Source organism: Dermacentor silvarum, chromosome 1 (genome assembly GCF_013339745.2).
Source record: "Dermacentor silvarum isolate Dsil-2018 chromosome 1, BIME_Dsil_1.4, whole genome shotgun sequence".
In the NCBI taxonomy this organism is placed as follows: Eukaryota; Metazoa; Arthropoda; class Arachnida; order Ixodida; family Ixodidae; genus Dermacentor; species Dermacentor silvarum.
In genome coordinates this window covers 71,869,950-71,894,373 of record NC_051154.1, presented here as the reverse complement: position 1 = coordinate 71,894,373, position 24,424 = coordinate 71,869,950, and the positions used below count along the sequence as shown (strand labels likewise).

At 41.5% G+C, this 24,424-nt stretch overlaps 2 protein-coding genes across 7 annotated transcripts in view; one reads left to right on the top strand and one right to left on the bottom strand.

The window, feature by feature from the left end:
• The first annotated feature begins 107 nt into the window (after positions 1–107).
• On the top strand, positions 108–2,661 carry LOC119465538 (ATP-binding cassette sub-family B member 10, mitochondrial). The gene has a single exon (XM_037726178.2). It carries the CDS (start codon positions 352–354, stop codon positions 2,320–2,322), a length of 1,971 nt encoding a protein of 656 aa, XP_037582106.1. The 5' UTR covers positions 108–351; the 3' UTR covers positions 2,323–2,661.
• A 3,829-nt stretch (positions 2,662–6,490) lies between these two features.
• LOC119465555 (oxidative stress-induced growth inhibitor 2) overlaps positions 6,491–24,424 on the bottom strand; it is a 170,832-nt gene continuing 152,898 nt past the window's right edge. For all 6 annotated transcript variants that reach the window (XM_049669401.1, XM_049669410.1, XM_049669397.1 and 3 more), the window contains 3 exons: positions 20,453–20,589; positions 17,893–18,084; positions 6,491–12,526 (listed from right to left, as the gene is read on the bottom strand). In XM_049669401.1, coding sequence (XP_049525358.1) covers positions 11,528–12,526; positions 17,893–18,084; positions 20,453–20,589 — 1,328 coding nt within the window. In that variant the 3' untranslated portion in view covers positions 6,491–11,527. The remainder of the gene's footprint in view (positions 12,527–17,892; positions 18,085–20,452; positions 20,590–24,424) is intronic.

Sequence of the window (24,424 nt, the reverse complement as noted above, 5' to 3'; positions counted from 1 at the left end):
TTTCACATTGACAAAAACACAATCGACATCAATTGGCACTTAGCCAGCTTAGTTTGGACCAATGCAGTCTTTTGATTCTACATAAAAAAATCACAGAAGGAAACCGAAGAAACTTTGGGAGTGGGCAACGTTGCTCTCGGAGGTATCATGCGGTATCTGCGGCAGGCGGGGCGCTTGGTGATGCTAGGTGCTCTTCGTGAACTTATTACCAAGTGTTTGTACTCTGCAATGTGTTTCTCTGCAAGTTCAGGATGCGCACAACTGTTGAGAAACGATCTCGACAGCTGATTCCTACTAGCTGCTTCAAACACTGTTGATTGCATCAGGTAACCTTGGCAGCACGAACTCGCCATGCACGCTTTCATACTGAGTGCAGGCTCTCAGTTATTTCGTCAAGTGAGGATCCGTAAGCACCTATTGATCAGATCTTTCTCATCAAAGAATGTTGACTTCCTCTTGAACAGTAGTACTATCCGTCGAGTCTGCGTAGTACCTCCGGTGAAACCAGTTGTGTCTGTCGTACTCTGCCGAGCTTGCTCAAGCGCTCGACGCATCGACAGCGGTGAACTAAGGAGACTGTTGCGGCAAGCAAAACCCGAACGATTTCGCCTCGGTGCTGCTGTTTTGTTGCTTTTTGTGTCTAGCTCTGTTATGATCGCCTTCCCATTTTGCATCGGCAAAGTGATCGACGTGATCTACACTGCGTCTAACAACGAAGAACTTCGAGACAACCTCAACTGGATTTGCAAGATTCTGACTGGCGTTGTTGTGGTCGGTGGCCTTGCAAACTTTGGTCGAGTGTACCTTATGAACAGTTCAGCGCAGCGAATAATCAACTCTCTCCGCAAGCAAGCTCACGCCTCGCTGATGCAGCAGGAGATAGCCTTTTTTGACCGAAACCGCACCGGTGATCTCATCACTAGACTTTCAAGCGACACTGCGCTGGTTGGGATGTCCCTAACACAAAACATATCAGATGGCCTGCGCTCTGCTATTGCAGTGTTTGGTGGTGTGGGTATGATGTTGTACACATCGCCACAGTTGTCACTAGTTGGCCTGAGTGTTGTGCCACCAGTCGCCGTTATTTCCTTCGCGTTTGCTGGTAGGCTGAGGCAAGTCGCAGCAGACGTGCAGACTCAGCTTGCCCAGTCTAGTGCCATTGCAGAGGAACAGCTGTCACACATCAGAACTGTGCGTGCGTTTACTAAAGAAAGTTTTGAGATGAACAGATATGCTGAAGGGCTTTCTAGGCTGTTGGACAAGGTTAATACTGAAACGTGGTTGCGGGCAGTCTTTTTTGGCTGCACTGGTGCCACAGGAAATATGATTGTATTGGCCGTCCTCTATTATGGGGGCATTCTCATGTCTGATGGCAGACTTACTGTAGGAAACCTGTCTTCATTTTTGCTGTATGCAGCTTATGTCGGTGTGTCCATCGGTGGTCTTGGAGGTTTCTTCACTGAAGCAACCAAAGCTTTGGGCGCTTCAAAAAAAGTATGGGAAATCGCTGATCGTGTTCCGGCTCTGCCAAACTATGGTGGACTGGCACTTTCCAATCTCCAAGGGCATGTAGAGTTTCACAATGTCACATTTGCCTACCCCTCCAGACCAGACATTGACGTTCTTAAAAAGCTAAACCTTGCAGTGCCTGCAGGATCTGTGTTGGCAATTGTAGGCCCTAGCGGGCAGGGAAAATCTACACTGGCCTCCTTACTCCTTCGGCTTTATGACCCATCTTCAGGTACTGTCATGCTGGATGGGACTGATATTAGGGACCTGGACCCCCACTTTCTCAGAGTGCATGTAGGAATTGTTAGCCAAGAACCAACACTTTTTGCTACATCAATTTTTGAGAACATCCTTTACGGTGCAAAGAGTATGGAGAAAAGTTCAAAAGATGATGTAATCAGGGCTGCAAGTGAGGCCAACGCGCTAGAGTTCATCCAAGGCCTTCCTGATGGCTTTAATACGATGGTTGGGGAACGAGGAATCTTGTTATCTGGTGGCCAAAAGCAACGTATCGCTATTGCTCGAGCTATTCTTAGGGACCCCAGTGTGTTGATCTTGGATGAAGCAACTAGCTCATTGGATGCTGTTAGCGAGCGAGCAGTGCAAGAAGCCTTGAAAAAGCTTATGGTAGGGCGCACTGTGCTCACCATTGCTCACAGGCTATCTACAATTCGCAGGGCAGATAAAATTGCAGTGTTGAAGGCAGGTACTATTGTTGAGCTTGGAACTTATGAGCAGCTGATGGGCATTACCGATGGGCTGTTTCGGAGGCTTGTGGAACATCAGCTACACGACGAGAGAACAGCTGAATGAATGTTAACATTCATGGTGTTTAACTGCTGTGATATTACTGTAACGAAGTGCAAGAATACAAAGCACTGAATTATCCTGGCTGCAATGCACATGCTAGTGAAACTTGACAGGCATGCAGTGGATGCTTCCTAGTTCTCAGTGCTCATATTTGTGGGCTGATCATACAAGCATATGTTATGCACAATTCAAGATTGTATTAATGTCGAAAAGCTAGCCATTTATAACAATGAGCTTGGCTGCGTTGATAATATTTACACTACCATAAGGAATGCTAAGTTACAAGAACTGTTGTTTCTAGCAGCACTATAGCAATCCAATAAAGCTATTTTACATGCTGGAGGAGTTGCAGTGATTCCATGATTGTGAAGCCATGGTTTCCAGATGATAACGGTGAGTAATAAGTCATCAATACAGGATATGAGGTGCTGAAGCATGACAAGCTTACTATAGCAACTTTATACTTTTATCAGTGGAAATCGTAGATGACATAGAAATGTTGATAATTGCATATAGCTATTAAATGCACAGACTCATATCTGTGATCAATTTCAAAGCTAGCAAGTGTTCCAGAGCGTATACAGTAGGGATCTCGAATATGTGGCCTATGGAGCCCTTGCATTCCTTTTGGACAGCTCACACTTGCTAACAGAAACTTTGGCCCAAAAGGACACTAAAGAGCCATGCTAAATCACTCTAGACTGTTAAAGCATTATTTTAGCACTTTTATCTGCATTTATTGGCTGTTGTTTGCTAGCGGAAAATATGGAGGTGAAACTTCCCTTTGTTGAATTTCGCACCCAAATTACAGCAGTGGTACGTCAGTCTAATGTCACGGATTTCAAGGTATTAGTGCACTTCTTTGCAGAAATATGTTCTTGGAACTTTCTAAGTCGAGTGTGGTTCCTTTAGAATACTATGAAAGCCTTCTTTATTGATAAACAGGTAACTAATATGAACCAGACTGCTGGTATTCCACAGTCCAGGAAGCAAGAGCTGCTAAAGTTCTCGAACGAGGTTAAGCTTGGTTAGTTCACTATCACCGATAACTTTGTGTGCAAGCAGAAGTGTTGTGCTGTGTTACCTTGGCATTTTAGTGCTACACCTGACACCAATCCCTTCTACACCATTAAGGGCAGCAATGAGGTGTAACTGTGTTAGACATTGAAGAAAGGTAAAACCACAGTACTTAATCCAGTTGTGTCAAGGTGCCACCTTGTTCGCTTTGAGTTCACTATTGATGTGTGCCTATCCAAAACAATTGCAAAGTTGGAAAGGCTGTAGGGCATTGGTCATCACCCATGTTGCCCAATGTACTGCCTCATGCACACCCTTGATGGCTTCCCAAAAGCATTTAGGTGCCCTATGAATAGTCCGGGCTGTGTCTGCATCTAAATAAACAGTGCTCGGAACATCACTGTCAGTAGCAACACATCTCCAAAATGTGTCGGGTGCGCAAGGTATATGAGGACATGATGATTTCGCAAATGGCAATGTTCCCGATATTTGTTCCAAATTTTAACAGCGAAGCTGTTCTTAGTTGACCCTTCGCCATCTGTCCGGTGTCACGCAGGTCACGTGACCAGGAGAGTATGAGAGCCGCGCCGGTGGAGGGCAGGTCATGTGACCAGCAGAGGAAGAGAGGTGTGCTGGGGGAGGAGGCGACCAATGAGAGGGTGCACGCTGGGGGGAGGAGGTGACCAATGAGAGGCCGCACTGGGTGCGAGGAGGAGAGGTGATAAGAGAAGGTGTTTCTGTGCGGCGCGCCCTTTCGGATAACGCGCAACGCATAGAGCTGCTGCCGACGCCATCCGTGTTTCCCCGCGTTCTCGCCAAACGCGCGCGGTGTTCGTTATTGCAGCCGATGCCTCTGGCGGTGGCTCAGCAGCTTTCGACCAGAGAACTGGACACTCGTCGAGTAGCATCGGAAATTGCTGCCTCTTCTCGCCTCGCACTGTTTCAGTATAATATAACTTCCTGTTGTAGATCATTGTTTACTTGTGTTTACGCAATTGTATCACGTGAACCACATGCACATGTAACACTCATAACACTCGGTGTAACTAACACAGCTTCGCTGTTTGACCATTTTCACGGAGTGGAAGGGGCGGTGATTTTTTTTTTTTTTCTTTACCGCTCTTTTCTAAGACTCTCGAGTAAAACCATCTCCTTTCTCAATTATTCACTGAATTAGTCTGATAATGGCTGCATTCTCGGATCAGATAGTGCTTGTGTTGATGTTGGGCAGTGGTTCTACAATAGCAATCTCAAGTTTTTAGCATTGTGTGGCTCTTTGTTAGTCTCCCTCTCAGTGACACCTCCCCATGCATGCAGCACATCAGGTTTATATTGGGAACTAGGCCGCCACATTGAGGGTGATGTGGGCACACAAGTTCACAGCCAGCCACTCTTGGGTCACGCAAGCCCTGTGGGGGCAAGCAAATCCATTACTTAGGAGTGATGCCTTATGAGACTGTGCACAGAAAGCTTGGCTGTTGACTTTGTCACTTGAAGCTGCTTTAGAATACTTTTAAGGGTTCTCACTCATGGCCTCCACCTGCTGGAGCAACTCAACAGTCTAAATGGAGTCTGACCACTGGCAGCACTCATTTATCTTTGTTTCTGAAGATAATTGGCCATAATCTGTTGTCTAAAACTAAAAAGGAAGGATGTATAAAAATTTATGGTGGTGATCTCCAAGTCACTGTGGTTGGCCTCTAAGGCGACCAGGACAGCATATGGCTTCCATCTCCTGTGCCATAATGGAAGCCAATACCCTGAAATAAGTGTGCTAGATAGATGACGGAGGGATTGATAAAGACAGAATGTTATGTCAATGGCGATTTGAAGCCACATCCTCAAATACCTTGTGCACCCAGTTGAGCCTCGATATGACAGGGACACAGTCGAATGCCTCTACAATGAAATGACCTGTATAACAAAGGATTCTGTATGTCCTGGTTGAATTCCTATTTTTCCTATGTATTTCCTACATGCATTTTGAACGCCTTTAAAGTGATAACCACTACAACAAATTTGCCTGTACAATGAAGGAATTCAGGCATCCCTGATGGCTGATTTGTTGCTTTACAATGAATGCACGTAGCAGGGCCACCACTGCCTTTCGTACTTATCAATGAGCGGTGGTGGGCATACGAAGCAGCGGTTGACACCACATGGGAGGGTGCGGAATCCGCAGTAGATAATAGAAATTCCTTCCCCTTCCTCCTCCCCCTTTAATGTGATGATCCGCTCAGAACTGCGTACCGATGACAGTCAGAGCCATCAAGCATGAAAAGAACGCAAAAGTCTATGCATGCAGCAGTAATAGTGGTTTTGTTTTCTGCACCAAGTACGGAAGAGAGACAAGGAAGACAGGGACAACAACGTTGTCACTGTCCCTGTATTCCTTTTTCTTGTTCTGTACTTAGCGCAACAACCAACTAGCCCCCTTCATCACCCTGTTGAGCAGCAGTGACGATGAGCCTGTAGACGAACCAATAATTTTGACAAAGGAAGCAATGGCGACATTCGAAGCTCTGCAGCTCTACCTTGTGTCACTATCAGGTTGCACCAGCTTCATGCCATGAACTTCTATGCCATAAGGTCTGCTGCAGTTGTACATCCCATTGGATGAAGGGTGCTGACGAAAATTTGCGGCTTCGTTCACTAAAGTATCTCTCGAATCTATGTTAAATAAAGGTTCTCTTTTGCTGAATGTGCTTAGGTAGTTCTATTACGAGCGCTGTGGTGCACAACCTTCGCACTAAGTGACCTGTATAACAAAGGATTCTGAAGGTTCCAAGTGCTCCATTGTAACAGCATTTTTGCATATAACGAAGTAAATAAAAACTGTTTCTAGTCAGTACCAGCATATAATGAATATACGCTTATAACAAATATCAGATATAACAGAGCTATTTTCGTGCCAGATGTTACTTCGTTGTAACAAAGTTCGACTGAATTGAAGGCACAATTGCACTGCTGATTCACTTCCTTGCAAGTTCGCAAATAACTACGAGTGCAGAAACATTGACGGGGAGCGGGGAAGAGTGGGATTATGCAGACTTTCCGTTTGCACCACATTCATGGCTCACAAGTCACGGCAGTTCCCTTTGAGGTGTCAAGGCAGGAGCCATTCATTCTTGAGAAAATGCATCATGGTCCTTAATTTCTTTACGGAGCATTGATTACAGTCTCTGGAAGTGTTTATTCATGAGGGATGCAAGGTTTAACATGCAACATCTTGGCAGTTTTCATATTTATCATCCACTCTTCAATCACTTTGCACTATCGGCATACACTGAGAACATTTTATTAGAATGTATTTATGAAAAGTGTTTTGAGACAATGTTTATGTAACATTTGTGACACCCTAGCCACTACTGTTTTGCCCTGCTCAGCAGAAAAAGAAAGCACATGATCTTCATTCTAGCACACGTGCAGTACTGCACATCATTCGGCACTAATGTATGCAGAACATATGTATAGAGAAAACTGTGCTACAAAATGTTGTAATGTAAAGAATTCATAAACTTCAGTAGGCGAAGCAGCTTCAGCTTCTGGTTAGGCAGCACCCTTAGGTATGCTCTCCTAGGTAAAGCTTCCAATTGTGGGTTTTATTATTGAAACAACCTATACAACCAACATGCCACATTGTGTGCTTTAGATGCAAGTAGATTTACTGGAATTTGCACCCATTACGGGAAGGCTGCTCTTTCTGCAGTAGCTTCCTCCCTGTAAAAACAAAAACTGGTTTGATTTTCACTACTACAGGTTGATCTAGCAGTTACAGCGGTATAACAGGCCACCTTAGCTACTTCTGTTAGAAGGACTATCACTTGAGCCTTTTGAGGCATCAGGCAAGCTTGCTAAATGTCTGAATTTATTTTTCTTTCGCACAATTTAATACTAATGCACAAAAACATCACATGTACTGGATTCACCTCTAAATAATGCTGGGGTAGAATAAAACAAATGTCCTTATGGTTGCAAAATAATTTGTTAGGTTACTCTTGTCAATCAGCCTAGTACTGATTTTTATAGTCACATAACAGCACAAACAAGCACAATTTTCATGAACTTACTCATTTTTCAACTGTTGGCCTTTTTATGATAACCATGGCCAGTGCTGCACAGGAACGTAATTTCAAGCCTATAATGCCTCATGCAACAGTCATAAGTACATATTTTCACACTTTCGTGATCGGAGGAAGCAATGCTGTGACCAGCTTTGCTGTAGGCAATGCAATACCCATAGAAATGAATGCCTGTAGGTGTGTGTAAGTAGTACTTTAGGGCTTTTTCGTTATGCAACCGACATGAAAATTATACACCTATACATATTATGATGACGTTACTATAATGCAGCCATCAAACACTTTCCCAAAAAAAGGGTCAGGTGTTACACCACAAACACAGTATGAAGCCACATTGCATGAACCACAGCTACATAAGTAACCACAGATACCCACTGGACAAATAGTGGTCATTCGCCAATATGCTGAGGGGTATCATTGAATTTCTGCTCAACATCTGCTGAACGTTCAAACTGGATATTTCGTTTTGACAAAACAAACACATACTTTTTTTGCCATTGACTTAAGTTGGCATTCCACAGGATAAATATAGATATCAGACATTTTGTACTCAAGTGCTGTACTTTTGCTGAAGCATTTCATCCATCCAGTCAACCACTTGAGAGCACCTTGACACACTTTTATGTCAATACACACTAGCACCATTGTCTCAAAACAAATGAGTGGTTTAATAGTGAGTTTTGTCAGTCGTAAGAAATGAAACAGTTAATGCGATCGAGCATATCAGACTATAAAGGTGTCTTATTTCAGAACATTCATGTTATTTAGGTTACAATCCTTACTAGATATCTTTAGTTGTATTGTGACACTGTTTTTGCGACGTCTACCTCAATGGCCGAGTAGACAGTAAGATGTGTGTGTCAAAGTAGGAGACAGAATATGCTACTGACATGTTATGTTTCATATGCAAATTACACGGTCTGTAATTTTGACGCTTGACGAAGGTTTCATTGACGCATCTTACAATTACATATACAAGAATGAATACTTAAACAGGCATTTATTAATGTATGTCATATATCCATCATAAATCTAGCATGGCTAGCTACTAATATACATTTGTTGTACATAATATGTGTGTCCTGTTCCATGAATAAATTTATATTCTTGCTGGATGCCCCATGGATATCTGTGGTTACTTGGTTATGCCGACATTTGCACATAGCACTCCAAGATGGCAAAAAACGAAGTGCGGGCTTTTGAGAAAAGGCAGAAATGCAAACTGAAACACTTCTCATAGTATACTACCTACAGAGGCCCGACATAATAAAAGTTGCCATGAACAAAAAAAAAATGTAGTTTGTTAAATTATACTTCCTTGAGCGCTGCGCTGCATATTACGCTTTTTCTTCAATTGTGAAAGTAAATTTGCGGTGCAATCTCGATTTCAGAAATATTCAGACTCTGGTTATGCACATCAGACACCTCTGAATGTGCGTAAGAAGACAAGGACAACAAAATGGCAGAATAAAATCTGCTGCTGTGTGCCATCTGCTAATCTGGCATATTGTCGGCACCCATGCTCAGTGTACTCCATTTGGTATGACGAGGTTACTCAGGAATATGCAAACGAGAACAGCTGCAGGTTCTGCACGCTCATGACAGCTGCGTCTCATCAACCTTTGTAGTTGATGCAATGGTGATTCCACTCCCACAACATAGGACAAATTTTCGCACACAATTCCCATAAAATGGCATGAGTATTCAGATTTGATTTTATCTGCGCTTAAAAAAAAACAGATAAAAGAAAGAAGGAAATGCAGAAAGACTGCCTCTTGAGATCTGTGGGCTTGCCAGCAACCCTACCGAGTTATGCAGTATATTGATAAGACCACCAAGCCCAAGTGTGCTAGGTTGGGCTAAGTTACCAGTGTTCCAAAGAAATAGAGGGAGGGGGGGGGCGTATTTGTTAAAATAAATTAAGGAAAGAAAACTTTCCAATGTGGCATAAATGATAACTGGTTGCGACTACTTTTTGAGACACAAAATAAGTTAAATTCATACCTACGATAGTTTATTTCTGCCGCAATGCCGTTTTCTCACGTGTGGTGATTAGCACAGTAACTACGGCGTTAGACATGCTAAACAAATGCATGAATCATGCTGTTGTGTACAGTATGTTTTCATGAGCAAAAATTCTCTGTGTGTTGCACCACAAAATTGGCAGACAAGTTTTTGCACGACGGTGACTGCTTTGGTTATATAAATTTTATAGCTCAAGTGCACATGCCTGAGCTATAATTATCAAGAAGTGCACTCATGACTACACAAAATGACAGTGTGAGCATTTCCGTCATGTCTGAAATTCATTGCCCGAATTTCTATTGAACTGAGCTCATTCAGAGCGTGAACTACAGGACTGCTAGAACATTGGAACACTGATTTAACGAAGTTCACAATTTAGCAACATTCTCAGCTGCAAGTACAACTAAGTTAAATCTATGTTCAAATGTATTCGCTTAAGCCCTTTAGGTCAAATACACGTCTTTATCTGCACAGTTTTGTCCAAATAACATGAGGGCAGTTCTTTAAATAAAGAAACTTATAAAAAGATTTCAGGTGTAAAGGAGTTCTACATGAACCTACATTCACTACTACATTGTTTGCGTCACAGCTGTGGACAATCGGGACCTGAAAAAAATTATTTTCCTCTACATAGTGCTGCCTCTACAGCATGTCACCTCCACTGCTGCCACTTAAATGTCAAAGGCAGTACAACTAAATGGTATACAGTTCCTAACAGACTCAAACACTGTAAAAATGATGCTATAAGTTCATATCACAGTTTTCCTTAAAGCTATGCAGTTATTTAACACTGCTTATCAGCTTAAAGGTACAGCAATTTGACCAGGAAAGTGTTTCAGCAATATACAAGTGATCTTACAATTGTCATAATGTAGTGCAACTATCTCCTATATCTTGAGCAGGTCAGACAAATCTAGAGACCATAAGCTTAAGAGCAATTACAACCCTCAATAAAGCTATTCAAAGTAGCTTCTATGGAAATGGCAAATACTTTTCTTTCTGCAGAGAACGAATTCAATTTACAAGTGCAAAGCACCCTTAGGGAATGATAGACTTCATATAATTCTGTATAATTCTCAACATGACTCACTGCACAAATATGCATGCATGTGCACACATACATGCATGCACATACACACACAAAGGAAGCTGTTCCAACCTGCCAGTGGAAGCTCCACAAGCGCTCGTATCATACAGGCATACTTATATTCATTCAGCATTTCTTGTGAAACTACAATAAAAAATGAGCACTGGTTTATAAGTGGCACTGTTAGTAGATTGCCTCTTGTATGCACCCATGCAACACATATACGTAGGTGCAGAATTCGCAAATATTACCTATGACAAATGTACAGGATCTTGCAGTGAACAATGAAAATGCGCAGTGCAGCTATATGTTGAAGAACTACAAGACCAGTGACATATCCAAGAATGCACATTCGTAAACACCTTCCAAAAAGGATGTTCTTAGAGTTTAGCAAATTGCAACATGTCTCTGTATATAAAAAACAATACGGATGAAAAAATAAATAAACACAGAAATGATAACAAACAACAAACAGTGAACTGGAATAATCTTGTCTATCATGGCGGTATCACTGTCATGACCATTGCAATCCAGATTTCATCAGATCTGCATCAGAGTGCAAGCATAAACCTGAATTGAAAACACAGCACTACTATGATCACAAATGGTACATACACCTATTCCATAAAATTTCAAATATGTTTCTATAAAAAAAAAAAACTAAAGATGCACTGGGCTACTTAGCGGAAATGGTAAGCACAAAAGTGAAAAATGAATTCACCAGTGGCCTCACAGCAAACACTGCTGAAAAACAGCAGTAAACCTACTATATAGATAAAAAATACAGACTAGTTCCTACATTGGTCAGATACCATTTTGTACCATGAATGGGCAACAATGCCTGTCAGGGCAGAGCTTCCCCATGGTAATGGGCCCATTAACATGGTCACACACAACATGTAGTGACACGCGAGACATTCTTGCTATACAGCTCAGCTAACAGTATTTTTGTAGCTTTGGAGGCCTTGTTCCCACACCTTCTGTAGGCCAGAGAGGCTTAGGTGCCACCCACACTCCTCCAAATGTGTGCAGTCGCAGCTAGAGCACCGCCCTGGAGAAATCGTACAAAGTTGTCCCCAACAAGAGGCCCAAGAGCATAGATGCCTTTGAGAGCCTCAGTTTCATGAGTGTAGGGGTGAATTTGAATTGGGTTAGCCCTGCAGTCTACAGGTAGCCCTGCTACCAGGCCTAGCTGTGTGCCTTCCAAAGGCAGAAAGTCAAGGTTCGGGTGGGATCCAATGAGCACCAACACATGGGAGATATCTCGAATTTCTGTGTGTGAATCTAGTTCCATGCGGCCATCACTATGGATGCAGTGCACCTGGCAATGGGCGTATGCTTTGTAGCCCGGGTAATGCTCAGCCGAGGACATCATCTGGTGTACCTTATGGTACTCTGGATACATAGATCGTGGCAGCTGGTTAAACACAAGATCAGGATCATCCACCCTTTTGCGAAACACATGACAAACATCTACACCGTGGAAACGTGCCGCAATCACAGCATCTGCAGCTGACAGCCCACTTCCTACAACAGCCAATTTTTTGATGGAACTCTTGGTGTCACGCAGCAGAACTTCAAGCTGTCCCAAATCATGGGACACAAAAGGCAGGTCCTCTCCTGGAATGCCAAGCCGCCTTGGTGCATCGTAATGGCCGGCTGCTAGCACAACATGTGGTGTGACATAGCAGAAAGAGGCCCCAGTCTGTTTGTCTACACCTTTAACTTCCCATAGGTGGCGCCCTTCTGGGTCATCCTCGGAGTTGCAAGGCCGCACAGACTGCACGGAGGCAAAGTTCCGAAAGTAACGCTGCAGATGCTTGAGGTTTACATAGTCCCGGTAGTACTGGGCCACTCGCTGCACTGACACACGATTTTGGCAGTTGGGGGAGCCTTGCGGCGACTGTGGCTTTGATGAGTCCCACTCCTTGAAGGTGAGGTCTGGCAGCTCCATCCAAGAGCCAAGGCTTATGGTAAGGATCCCACCATCCATCCTCTGCGTAGGAGTAAGCCAAAACTGAATAAATGTCATACACTAGCAAATGTGTGGCAATGGCAGTAATATCAAAACAAGCTCCTGTCTCAAATGCATTGCGTGCAGGCTGGCTGTGGCCTCTGCTGCTGTTTGCTCAAAATAAAAATAAATCAAATGTATATGTGCATGAATTTTTAATTCAGCAAGACCTCTATGAATTTTGCACAGCCACAGAATGTGGCATCACACTCTGATACCTACAAACAAGAACTGCAAGCCTACTTGAACTGCTTAGGATAAAATGTCAACTGGATGTGAAAGTGAGAAGTCATATGGGCACAAAAGCAGATGATTTTACTCTGTGGAATGACAGTTACCTGAATAAGCTAAACTGCCAAATTGCCGGCCTTGGAAATAGATATTTCTTACATGAAAATGTACGAATGCTATAAAGGAAGGCAAATGCTTTAGGCACAGCAATGCAGATGTCCACAAAGGCTTAATTGCTTCATATAACACATGCTGTTATAGTAAACGGGCAAAGAAGCCATGGCTTTATTGCCTGTTGGCTTTATATGGTTGTGATTAACAAAAAATCGAGCACTTCCGTTTCCCTTCTTCTCATCTAATAACAGCATGTAGAATGACTGTACCAATGAATGAGAAATAGGGAAAGTATAATTCGAAAACATATGCAATCACCTTGTACAGCAACAAGAACCATGTGCAAGATTACTTTGCTGCTAAGCAGTCTTTTACTTCTCACTATAAATAGTGACAGCAAAAGTTATATTCATTCAACCTTAGCAGATTGCTTTACAATGTTTTCTATAGAAACACATTTTTTGTGGCTCTACGATGCTGCGTAGCACAAATATGCCATAGCATTAGCGCTGCTCAGATGCAACCAGAAATTTGCGTTATAATAGGGTACATAAAGAGTCAATATAAACGGCACAGCTAGCACAATTTTTTCTTAATTACTCAATTCTCTCCCTTTTTTGGGGGGACATTCTGCCAGCAGTTTATTGCCTTCACTTCTGTTCGTTTGTTGTTTGTTCTCACTGCTGCTCTACTTGATGTCACTTCCCAGGCAACACAACGCATCCTGAGGGTGTCCTCAAAATGTCCAAATATCCTCAACCTGGTGTTCAAGTACCTCCTGGGTCCACACAAGGATGTCCTGAGAGTGCTAATCTTCGGATTACTCCGGGGCGTGCGTTCTTGAAACATCCTACAAAACTCCACTAGAGCATTGCACTGCAGTCAATTTCAGTCAACTATTGTATGTACTTGCATATAAAAAAAAAAGAAAAAAGGAAAACGTTTGTAGAGGAATTGCATGTAAAGTTAATCAAGCGTGCTAACAAAATGTTTTAGTATTTGCAATGAGCTCATGCATGTGAGATATGGTATTAGATGAAGGTAACGAAATAAAATCAAGCATGTTGTGGTCTGTTCTAAACAACCAGAAATTGACTAAATGCATTCATCAACAGAAAAAAGGGTAATAAGAAACATAAATTTTGTAAAGATTTTCACATACAAATTTTTATTGCAGCATATTGTACATTTCATAGTCAGTGTACTGAAAATATATTATAAACGTACTCTGTGGCTTTCCCAAGGATGCTCAGAAGATGTCTAAGGGTGAGACAATAGGACAAGGCTATGATATTTTTAGGGTCAGTCGAGGATGTCCTCAGAATATCACTAAAACCTCAGAGGTGCATCCTGAAGACATTTTCAGGATATGCCTATAAACACATGTGTTGTCTGGGTTATAACCATTCATGAAGTTGGAAGTAAACCAGCTAATAATTGCAGCTCATCAGAAAAAAGGGATTTGAACATGTAGCAAAACTTACAATTGAAATTGCAAGCTCTCTGCTGTGCACATGGGAGCATACGAGCTGATCATATTTAAGCTTTATGGAATTTTTAAGAATTGCCTCTTGCAGATAACTAATTCTAGTCCTTGAGCTGGATTATTCAGAGGCAGACATTACTTGCACGAAAAATTGAAACACATATTCAAGTAATTAAAATAATGTACTAATTAACTCTTAATTACTATTTACTTTACAGCACATATTGCAATTTACTAATTGTAGCCGGTGAGATTGCAAGGTGCATCCACTTGGAATTAAATTCCAGAATGACACCAGTTTGGAGATATGTGCCACAAAACTTGCCATAAAAACGCACTGTTGTTTCACATATTTTTTTAAAGGACCACTGGCAGCCAAATGATTGTTTGTGACTTTTATGTTTTAATGAGTACGTCTGTGTCTGATAATCATGGAATGAAACCATAAATGCTCCAATGTGACGTATAATTATTACTAGCATCATTAATTATGATACAATTTTAACGTCACTTCAAAATGTGTGCCTAAAACCCCAAGAAATGAGCGCCACACTGTGGCAGTCACAACCAGCACTGTCACAACTGACTGGACACGTGATCTCGTGGGCTCAAAAACCAGTGATGTTGAGGAGCTCGCAGTTGCAGAACTCGTCTGCTAGTGGCAAGCGTGTTACACCATGTCATCGGCATCAGAATCATAGGCGTCTTCATTGTCAGGAAGTACAAAACAAACGTCTTTGCACGACACTCCTTCGTTTTGCAAAAGCATTGTCAATTAAGGCACATCACCGTGCGAGCAAGAAACAGTTCACAACGATGCACCGTTTACTGACGTATGGCTTCGATGACAGCCGCCAATCGAGCCAGGCCTACTCGATGGCCACCGCAGCTCCTCAGTAGAGCACTTATTTTTGCCAACACGATTAACATTTGCACAGTTATGTCGTGATTAAAACAATTCACTTTGTTTTATTGATCCCGGGGGTACGAAGAGCAAACGTGCAAGTCGTGTGAATCGCCTCGCTGAGACAGTTGGCATGTGATGTCTGTCTATAAGGCATAATGCTCTCGCATTGCAGCTCCAGATCACGCTGTGTTTTAGTACTGGGTGCTCCTTTGCAGAACAGGACGCTTTGAAAATAACTTTATTCTGTTTGTTATTATTTTGTGTCAGAAACAAACTGTAGTCAATGTTCATGCCTCCGTGAGCGGCAATACATGCGAATGCCTCGGCTGTGGTGATGGACCGGTGAATAACCGGCCCGGCGCCGGCGCCGATCTGTTGCATATCTCACGCAGTCTGCGCAAGTTTTTTTTAATTATTATTATTGTTATATTAAGTTATTTCTTTATTGTTATTTATTTATTATATGTTATACGGTTGTTCGTACGTCATCCAACCCAAAGCCACATCCTGTCAGAACTTGGAAATCACTTGCATGCAGTAGTAGGTACAAGTCGGGCGCCAGATCGTACCGTGTGTCTTTTGCAAGCAGACAAACAGCCCTACACATGGAAGCGAGGGAGTAGCTTCCAGTCGTGCTTCGCGTATGTATCCCGATCTACGATGTCAAAAGTATTTGCGGAGCCTGCAAAACGTCACAGAGAGCCCGAGCAGCCACTAAACGCTTCATATTGATGACAATGTTGCGAGGTGCTGCCAACTCAGATAAGCATTCCTGTGTACTTTAAAACAATATTAAATTATGTGCCAGGCAACGTTTGCGATTAATACTTCGTCGGATGAACCTATGTATGCAGAAGAATCAAACAACAGAAACAACTGGAGTTTGAAATTTAGGTGTCAGTGGTCCTTTAACAAAACGCTCTTATGCATTTAATCACAATATAACTGGAACACTCATGTATTTCGTCCCACACTTTGGGAAAAAAATGTCTCGAAACTGGTGTCATCCTGGAGATCCATTTCAAGTGTGCCGCAACGTAATTAATAAAAAAGTTCATTAGAAATTTTTAATTAGTTTAATACGTGTTTCAATTTCTCGTGTTAGTAATGTACGCCTCTTTGAATAATCCAGCTCAAGAACAAGAATTACGCTGTTTACCAGAGGGAGTTTTTAAAAATTATGATCACCCCGTATAGTGCTTGGTTTAAATTCTCACTACCAAATCATCCAACAGTTGAACCAATTTATTTACAATGATTGAAAAGTGCCTTGGGCCTCTTGTAGATAGCAGGTAGACAGATAGCTTTACGAATACTTGTGTTCTTTACGACAGCATATGTTGTAGTTTGGTTTATTCATTCCACTATGTGCAAGTCGACACAGGCCAAAGTAAGGTCTATTAAATTGGAAAATTGTAATACTCTTAATCACCACGACTTACATGAGATGAAAATGTAATTGTGAAAAAGTGAAGTTTCATACAAAAGTAATTTTATTTGCAGCTACAGTAGAGTACATTTATGAAAGCAGTGCTTCGTAGGTTATGCCTATTTAGCGGTGCTAATTATCTCTGCCACAAATCAGTGGCGAGACTCAAATTATATGATAGCTAGAGCATTATAACTTGAAGAGTTCAAATGTCTTAAATCCTAAAAAAGTTGTTGCCAAATGTTGGAGATTATTTAATGTATCACATGTGTCTGCTGTAAGTTGCACCAATGCTAACTGCATTCAACCTTAACACACTAAGAATGAAGAAACGAACAGAAAAAAAAACATGTAGTCATATAAGTAATAAAAGTTCTAATTCTTCGAAGTTGGCAGCAAAGGGGCTTCTTGAATCCAATAAAGTCCCACAGGGTCTGTGTTGTGTTATCTATTTGGTGGCTGATAAAGTTAGCTGAACCACTAGCTCACATCATGTGCCATGAAAGGCAGTTATGATAAACAGATTGGCTTCGTCACTATTTGTTAGTGCACAAAATCAAAAAGTAACCAAATGTCAAGACAGAATTGTTTCCAGGTAAGTGCCATGGATCATAGAGAAGCTTGCCAAAGTGTACAGGTGAGGCCTGGCTCATACGGGTGCACTCTCCACTGTGCTGGAAACATTTTACTTCTCAATTCTGTGTTTTTAAGTACTTTTCTTACAAGTTCACCAAGTTTGTCTTCTTCCATAGTGCGGATCTCTTTAATAGTACTTCCTTCACTGCTTATAATTTCCACTAACATATGTACTGGGTGTTTTATGTAACTTGCGCAAAGGATTAAAAAAAATGCAGTAAACCACAGCTTCCTGAAACCAATAACATATTGCTTGCTGTCATGTGGCACTCCTCAGAATATTTTTCATATTCCGCCAAACTGGTTAATTAACTACGATAAATTATGAAAAAAAAACTGAATATTCACTTTATGGCTAAATATACTTTGTTACGTGGAAGAGGGGGTTCAAAAACAATCAATCCAGTTCTTTGGGGCAACGTGTCTCCTGTGTGGTGCTTTTTTCCAGAATTTAAGGAAAGCCTGAGAAATACAGAATTTAAAGAAAGCCCGCAAAATCTGCCAGTTCTAATATTGTGTAATCTGCAAGTCTTCAGGACACTTACTTGCCAACTGCCTCCTGGCAGACCGCTGCCAATGACAACGTGGTCCAGTGCTCTGGATGGATTGTGAACCCAACTCAGAGCAGAAGGCTCATCAGAGCCAAGGTCAGCATCTGGATGGCACAAGGTGTCCAGAAGTAACGACACTGGGTTGCATGAGCGTCCCTCAAGGCCCGAGCTCAACAACGAGAGGTCCTGGATTGTAGAAGAACAGTGGGCATAATTTGATGAAACAGGTGTAAGACAAGCACAGACAGCAAATGCTTTCAGCATTTCCAGCATTAAAGACCAGAGGCCATATTTTATTTTCTTCAAATAATGAAATAAATATTAGCATTAGTTTTTTATTTACTTTTCATAAGAATAACGAATGAAAAAAACAAATTCTTTGTCATATTAGCCCGCAAATCACAAAGACCCACTTTTGAGTCATACACTCATGTGATTGCCATGTTCAAGCATATCTATAGCATCTCATATTGTACTGCTGCTGGCAAGATTTATTCTGAAGGCATTTGTTTTTTACATGGAACCATTTAATTGAATTGAAGAGCATAATTAGAAGCATTATCACACTTGATCTCATTGGAAGTTAAGCACTGGAGTGCACATACAACACCAAAGGAAAAGTCACAATTTTATGGCTATGGATTTTGCACCAATAGCTACAGACACACATGTAGCGTGGCATGACACACTTTGCATATGTGTAAAGGACTAATGCACAGCAGGTTCATGAAAGAGCCTATTATAGTTTTATATCATAATCTCATAAAATGCATAGAGTAGTTTCTGTGCGACTGTTCACAGTCTGTAACCACGAGCAATTCTAACCCATGATTAAGTTCTGTGTACTCATGTGTATCAGGGCTCTTCATGGCCATTGTTGTCTAATATCTGTGCTACTGACCTATCCTACTTCATTTGACATTTAGCACTTAAGATAAAGAGCCAATGATGCTCCAGCAAAAATTCCAATACAAATTTGTATTAGTCTAAATAGTTCTTGCATTTGATGTATAAGATATTTATTAGTCTGACAGGAGTACAATTGCTTATTACGTAGTTTATTGTCAGTTGGGCACATACATAGGCAATTTGTATTTGAGCATGTTAAACTGCTTGCTGATTAGACTAATCGAAATATATGTTAGGCCTGCTATCAATGATTAGGTTTACTACAGAGAAAGCTTCCAGGCCTTGCAAGTTGTAGTAGCAGACTAAGGTCATGTGTATTTCTAAGGTCATATGTATAGGTCATGGCCAGTGGAATTTATATTGGCATCGGAACTAAATGCTAACTGGTTCTGACGGAGCTTGATTTGTCAATTGGTCCTAATAGGTCCCAAATGAAAGTCAGATTATCATTTGAGTCCCCAAATAACAGATCTTAGTAGTTTAATATGAACAGTGGAGACATCATTTAGAAGTTTTGTCAAGCTAAAAAGTTGCCATAAATATTTACCTATTTTTCTTGAACCACTGGTACTACTTGGTGACAAATTTTGCTTAGATACATAGAATGCGAGCACCATATATACACTGTGGATGAGACAAAAATTATCGCATTTTTTCTTTATGTTTGATGGCGCACCACCAACGGTGTGAAGTATTTAAAGACTATTTAGATTTTTGAATAGTGACAATTTGATCCATGAACTGAATTCAATAGGACAATATTTCACTCAGTATTCTAAAGTTTCGAATATTCACACAACCCCTATTACCAGTGAAAATGACAACAAACAAATGACATAAGGTTGAAATATAGATGGTGGTGCAGTACAACAGTTAGATATAATCACAAAAAGTCACTTTGTCACTAGTTTCAAGATTTTTCAATCATGGGGAGGATAATTATTAGTTAACAAATGTCTTTTTTAAAACTAAACGAAAGTTCTAGCGGTATTTTATTTCTGGTGGAAGGCTATTCCACACAGCAGCTCCATCAATTGCAATTTTTCTTTTACTGTAGGCTTGCCTTTTACTTTGTTACGGCTTTTATAATCAATGCATCTGGTCCAGAAGGCATTGTTAATAATAAGGTAAGCATAAGAATAATCAGGTGCACCATTGCTTTAAATGACCCGAGAACACCTTTTGACAATGATGTAAAACATCATGGGTATGAAAGGGCATCACTGTATCATTCCCATTTTGCAAAATAGCACTGCGACTGGAAATCACAATAGCATTTTGCATTGTGATATTTGATTGCAATGTGAAATACCACAGCATAATGATCAGAAATACATTCCTATCACACTGAAAACAACGGTATTTTTCAAATGCAAATACAAAACAGGATAGCTAAATCCAGGAGAGCCAAAGTGTAGCATTCTTTTGTCAAGTCCTTCCACAAAAAAAAGAGAGGATACTGCCAGTGCCACAATAATTGGATGCATTCTCTGCCATCATTTGAGGCCAGTACCGACCTCACCATGTGGCAAAAAGCTCAAACCAAAACTCTATAGGGTTCTGTATGAAAAGTAAGCTGCTGGGGTGACAGCATACTAATGATATGGCTGTGCAAGAATGTTGAGAGGTTATGCTCACCACTTACCTGCTCAACAAGGGAAAGATTTCGATTATCTTCAAGCCTTGAATGTAGGTACGGGTTTGGGTGACAGGCGCCAGGTGCGTAGTACGGCCAATTACCAGCCAGGAAGTATGACATAGTGATGCCCGATGGCCCATTGCCTGAACGGATCACACAGAACAATGTCACATGCACTGGATACATAGAACCGGTTTCCTAAATTTTCACGTTGAATAATGCCTTAAACAAACTCCCTCCCTGTGTGACATGACTAGGACAAAGCAAGAGGCCCAGATATTGCACACACTACATAGCACATAACTTTAAAGCAACAAACCGAACCAATCACTCATATGTTACAATAATCCAGAGGCAAGCATTGCATACACTAAATAATAAATGTATCGAGTGGTACTAAATTATCTATTTATACTCTCTCCTAAATACTAGCAGTTCATTCAGTCTGTTCACCACCATGTTGCGATGCTTTTACACCTCCGTATATTGGCTTTTTTGCTGGCCAGACTTATACTAGTGCTATCCTTGTCAGGGTAAGCAGTTTATAAGCTCTATAGTGCTATTTCTTTGAGGGTGGCATCACTTACCACTGTAGATAGACCCGCTCCCAGTTGCTAGACCAAATATTACCAAGCTATCTGCACCAGGAAATGTACAATACCTCTCCAAAGATTGCTTGCCCGTACTTTCCTGCGGTTTCACTGCCTTCCCTTGCTATCCTGATGTGCAAGCAGACAATGGCTAGTGAGTGAAAGAAGTTGCTTTCTTGCACGGCCATCAGTTTAGAATGCTAAAGTATGTGTTCAAGGTTGTTCATTTATTTCGACGAAGAAGTCCGGTTAATATAGGGAAAAATGAAGACAAATTTTTCGTATGTGCTTTTTTTTTAATTTCACGGCCAAACTACAGCGCAGGCATGTTAATGTAACACCACTTAATTCATTGTACTTTGGGGTGTTCTGGACACCCCTTTCTTATAAACATTGGTTTTTGTGCAGAAAATGCTGTAAAAACATGAGTTTGACTGAATGCAATGTCATTCTCATTTGTCGATAAACAAATTCACTAGGCCCAAGCAGACACTGTCAAATTGCTGACTCATTGCATGGCCTCCAAGGTTGTGCACGGTCATTGACAGCTAGTGCAGGAACTTCACCACGGTGTCGCGATTTAGTTATATTTAGTTCTTGTGTCTTCCATTTACCCAAGACTCAGTTCACGATAATACTGGCCTTCTTTTTTTTTTCGTTACCTAAGTGTCTATCACCAATCCATCTCGAAGGTTATATATATATATATATATATATATATATATATATATATATCGGAGGAGATGTGAACTACATTGAATTCTAAACATGCCAAAGACTGAACATAGCAAGATTCCAGAAATCTTATTCAGCCGCAACGGCCCAATAAGAAGAAAAAAAAAAAAAAAAAGCACTGAAATTCCAATTCATGTCACAATGACGTACCGGTGCTGATGGCTCGGCACAAAATTAATAATACAGTATAAACATGAAAAAGAGCTTCCACCTCCACTCTCTTCTAATAATCGGGTATTACCGCGAAATGAATCAAAATTCAGTTTTTAAAGAACACTTTATCAGATTTAACTAATTTAGTGTCCCTTTAAGATTATATTTAAGCAGCGCATTGTCTCGACATACGGTAATGCATTCATTTTCGGTCGGGACAAGTAGTAGAAGGGTGATCACCCTTCGAATGTTATCTACTTCAATGATGATGGTGATGATGATGATTTATTGGCATCCCCTTTTAAACGGGGCGGTGACAAATAGTCACCTAGCCTGCTTGATTTAATCAGGTATACTGTACAAGTTTTTCACTCTAGCATTTTTGTATACATGTATACATCGATCTCCATAGCTGGACTTTTTTTTTTTTTTTTCTCCACCTATGCCTATGCCTGTAACGGATCCGGTCGTATAAATTTCCTCCCCATTTTTCTTCTTCTTCTTCCTTTTTTTTTAATGAGCCGACTGCAGACCACAATGCAAGCGTCTCGTGCATTTTCTTCGAAACATGGTGCGATAGGGAGTTTCAATGTCTCCTAGTCCATGTAAAATAAAATGAATCGCTCCAGCTTCTATAATTTTCCTTTTTTCAAATGATCTGCAAAAAACTCAAGTTTTTCCAACAATGATGCCCTGCAACCGCGCAGTCTCTACATTGTAAGCCTTTTAGACGACTAGAGTTCCTTGTTTTGTTTTTCATCACCTTCTTTTGTTGATGTGTGTCTTCAGTTTATCACTTGTAGGTAGACATCTAGCGCAAAAGGGCACGCGCAGTATGACAGAGAGAGAGACGACGCCAACAGCCTCACTAAAACATTTCCAGCAGTAGCTGGCTCGTTATATCAACCTGATATGCACACGCGATTACTACTCGAGTGTCGAAACAATTTTTTCTATTTTTTATGGTTTTTGTTTTAACATTGGTGCAAAAAAATAACCAGGAAAGGGAATGTCCAAGGTAATTTTGTTGCAATTTTTGTAGCAGATAAAATTTCATTCTGCGCCATATTGGAACAAATTCTGATTTTGGAGCAGTCTGTAGCACATATATATTTTTACTGGAGCAGTGTGGAGCATGGAGATTTTACTTTAGAGCATTATAATAATTCAGTGGTGTAACAGCCACAAAACCTTGCATTTTGCAGCATTAAAGAAGCATTGAAGAACAGCGTAAAGGCATTTTTCACACAATTTTTTTCTAAAGCCCAGACCACACGTACGCTTGCAAACGCGCGCGAGCTCGCGCCCGCGCGCCCTAAGTGCTGGTGAAGTGACTGGAGGTGTTTTCCAACAGAAGCTGTGAAGAAGCTAGTGTTAGTGAACACCACAGTGGTTTTTTCAAACACATTTCTAGGTAATTTGACAGCACCAACTAACTTGAAACCAAAGTTCTGCAAGTGACTGAATTCACTTTGCCACTCACTAGACACACTAGATAGAAGCACCCAGTCATCTGGAGTTCACACTGAGCGATTGTCTGTAAGATCCCAGAATAAGCTAACGGGAGCGACATTCGTCCTCTCCTGGCCTTTTTCCGAGCCACCTCGCCGCTCGCCCTCTCAGTTTGCACTTTCTGATAGCGGTGATCACGCTGCGCAGCAATGCGATCGACGCGATACCAGTGATCGTCGCGATCGTGGGGCTGCACGACCGCGATCAATAGCAGCTGTTATGGCGCCGGCGCGAGTCAAAACAAAGAAGCAACACAAAAGGCACCGCCGGACGCTCACGCGCGTTTCCGCGTTAACGGCGCCAGCATAACCCCGGGGCGGCAAGATAAAAGAATGTCGCTACCCTTAGTTTTAATCAGGGGTCGGAAGTTCGTGCGGCTGTTGGCGCCCACTGGCGGCCAGAATACGAAAGAACCGACGACAAAAAGCTGCCAAAGCTGTCAAACTTGCACAGCGTGGCGCAATTTTTGGTAATTTTCCCGCTTTTTGGCGCAGCAATTAGCTTGAGTATCAAAATAGCGCAATTGGCGCAGGATTCCCACTGCTCAATAACGGTTCAAACCGGTTTGGACCGGATTATGTTGGTTTGCATGACCAATAATAATTGCAGGAAAACCGCATACATTTTTTTTTTTTTGTACAAAAACTTGAAAGTGCTCCTGAGCTACAAGGATATTAAAAAAAGAAGAAAAAGGTACACGAGCGCTGTTCATCAGACCGCAAGTATAGTTGAAAAAAAAAAAGGGGGGGGGGGGGGGGGGGAGGGCATTGTGAAGCACACCACAGAAGCAATGCGTCATAAACGACCGCAATGCTATGAAAAGCGCCTTCATTTCAGCTATTACATTGACCTACAGTGTACTAGAAGAGTTGTTCTAGTACACTGTTCATTGACCCTTTTCGCGGCGATCCCGTGGACGCTGCCATGTTGATCACGTGGTGACACGTCTATTGCTTGCCTCAACTGCCTCCGCTGCCTCCGTGTTTAC

Excerpts from the sequence above, each read along its gene's own strand:
- LOC119465538 (XM_037726178.2), top strand. The coding sequence starts at position 352 with ATGCACGCTTTCATACTGAGTGCAGGCTCTCAGTTATTTCGTCAAGTG.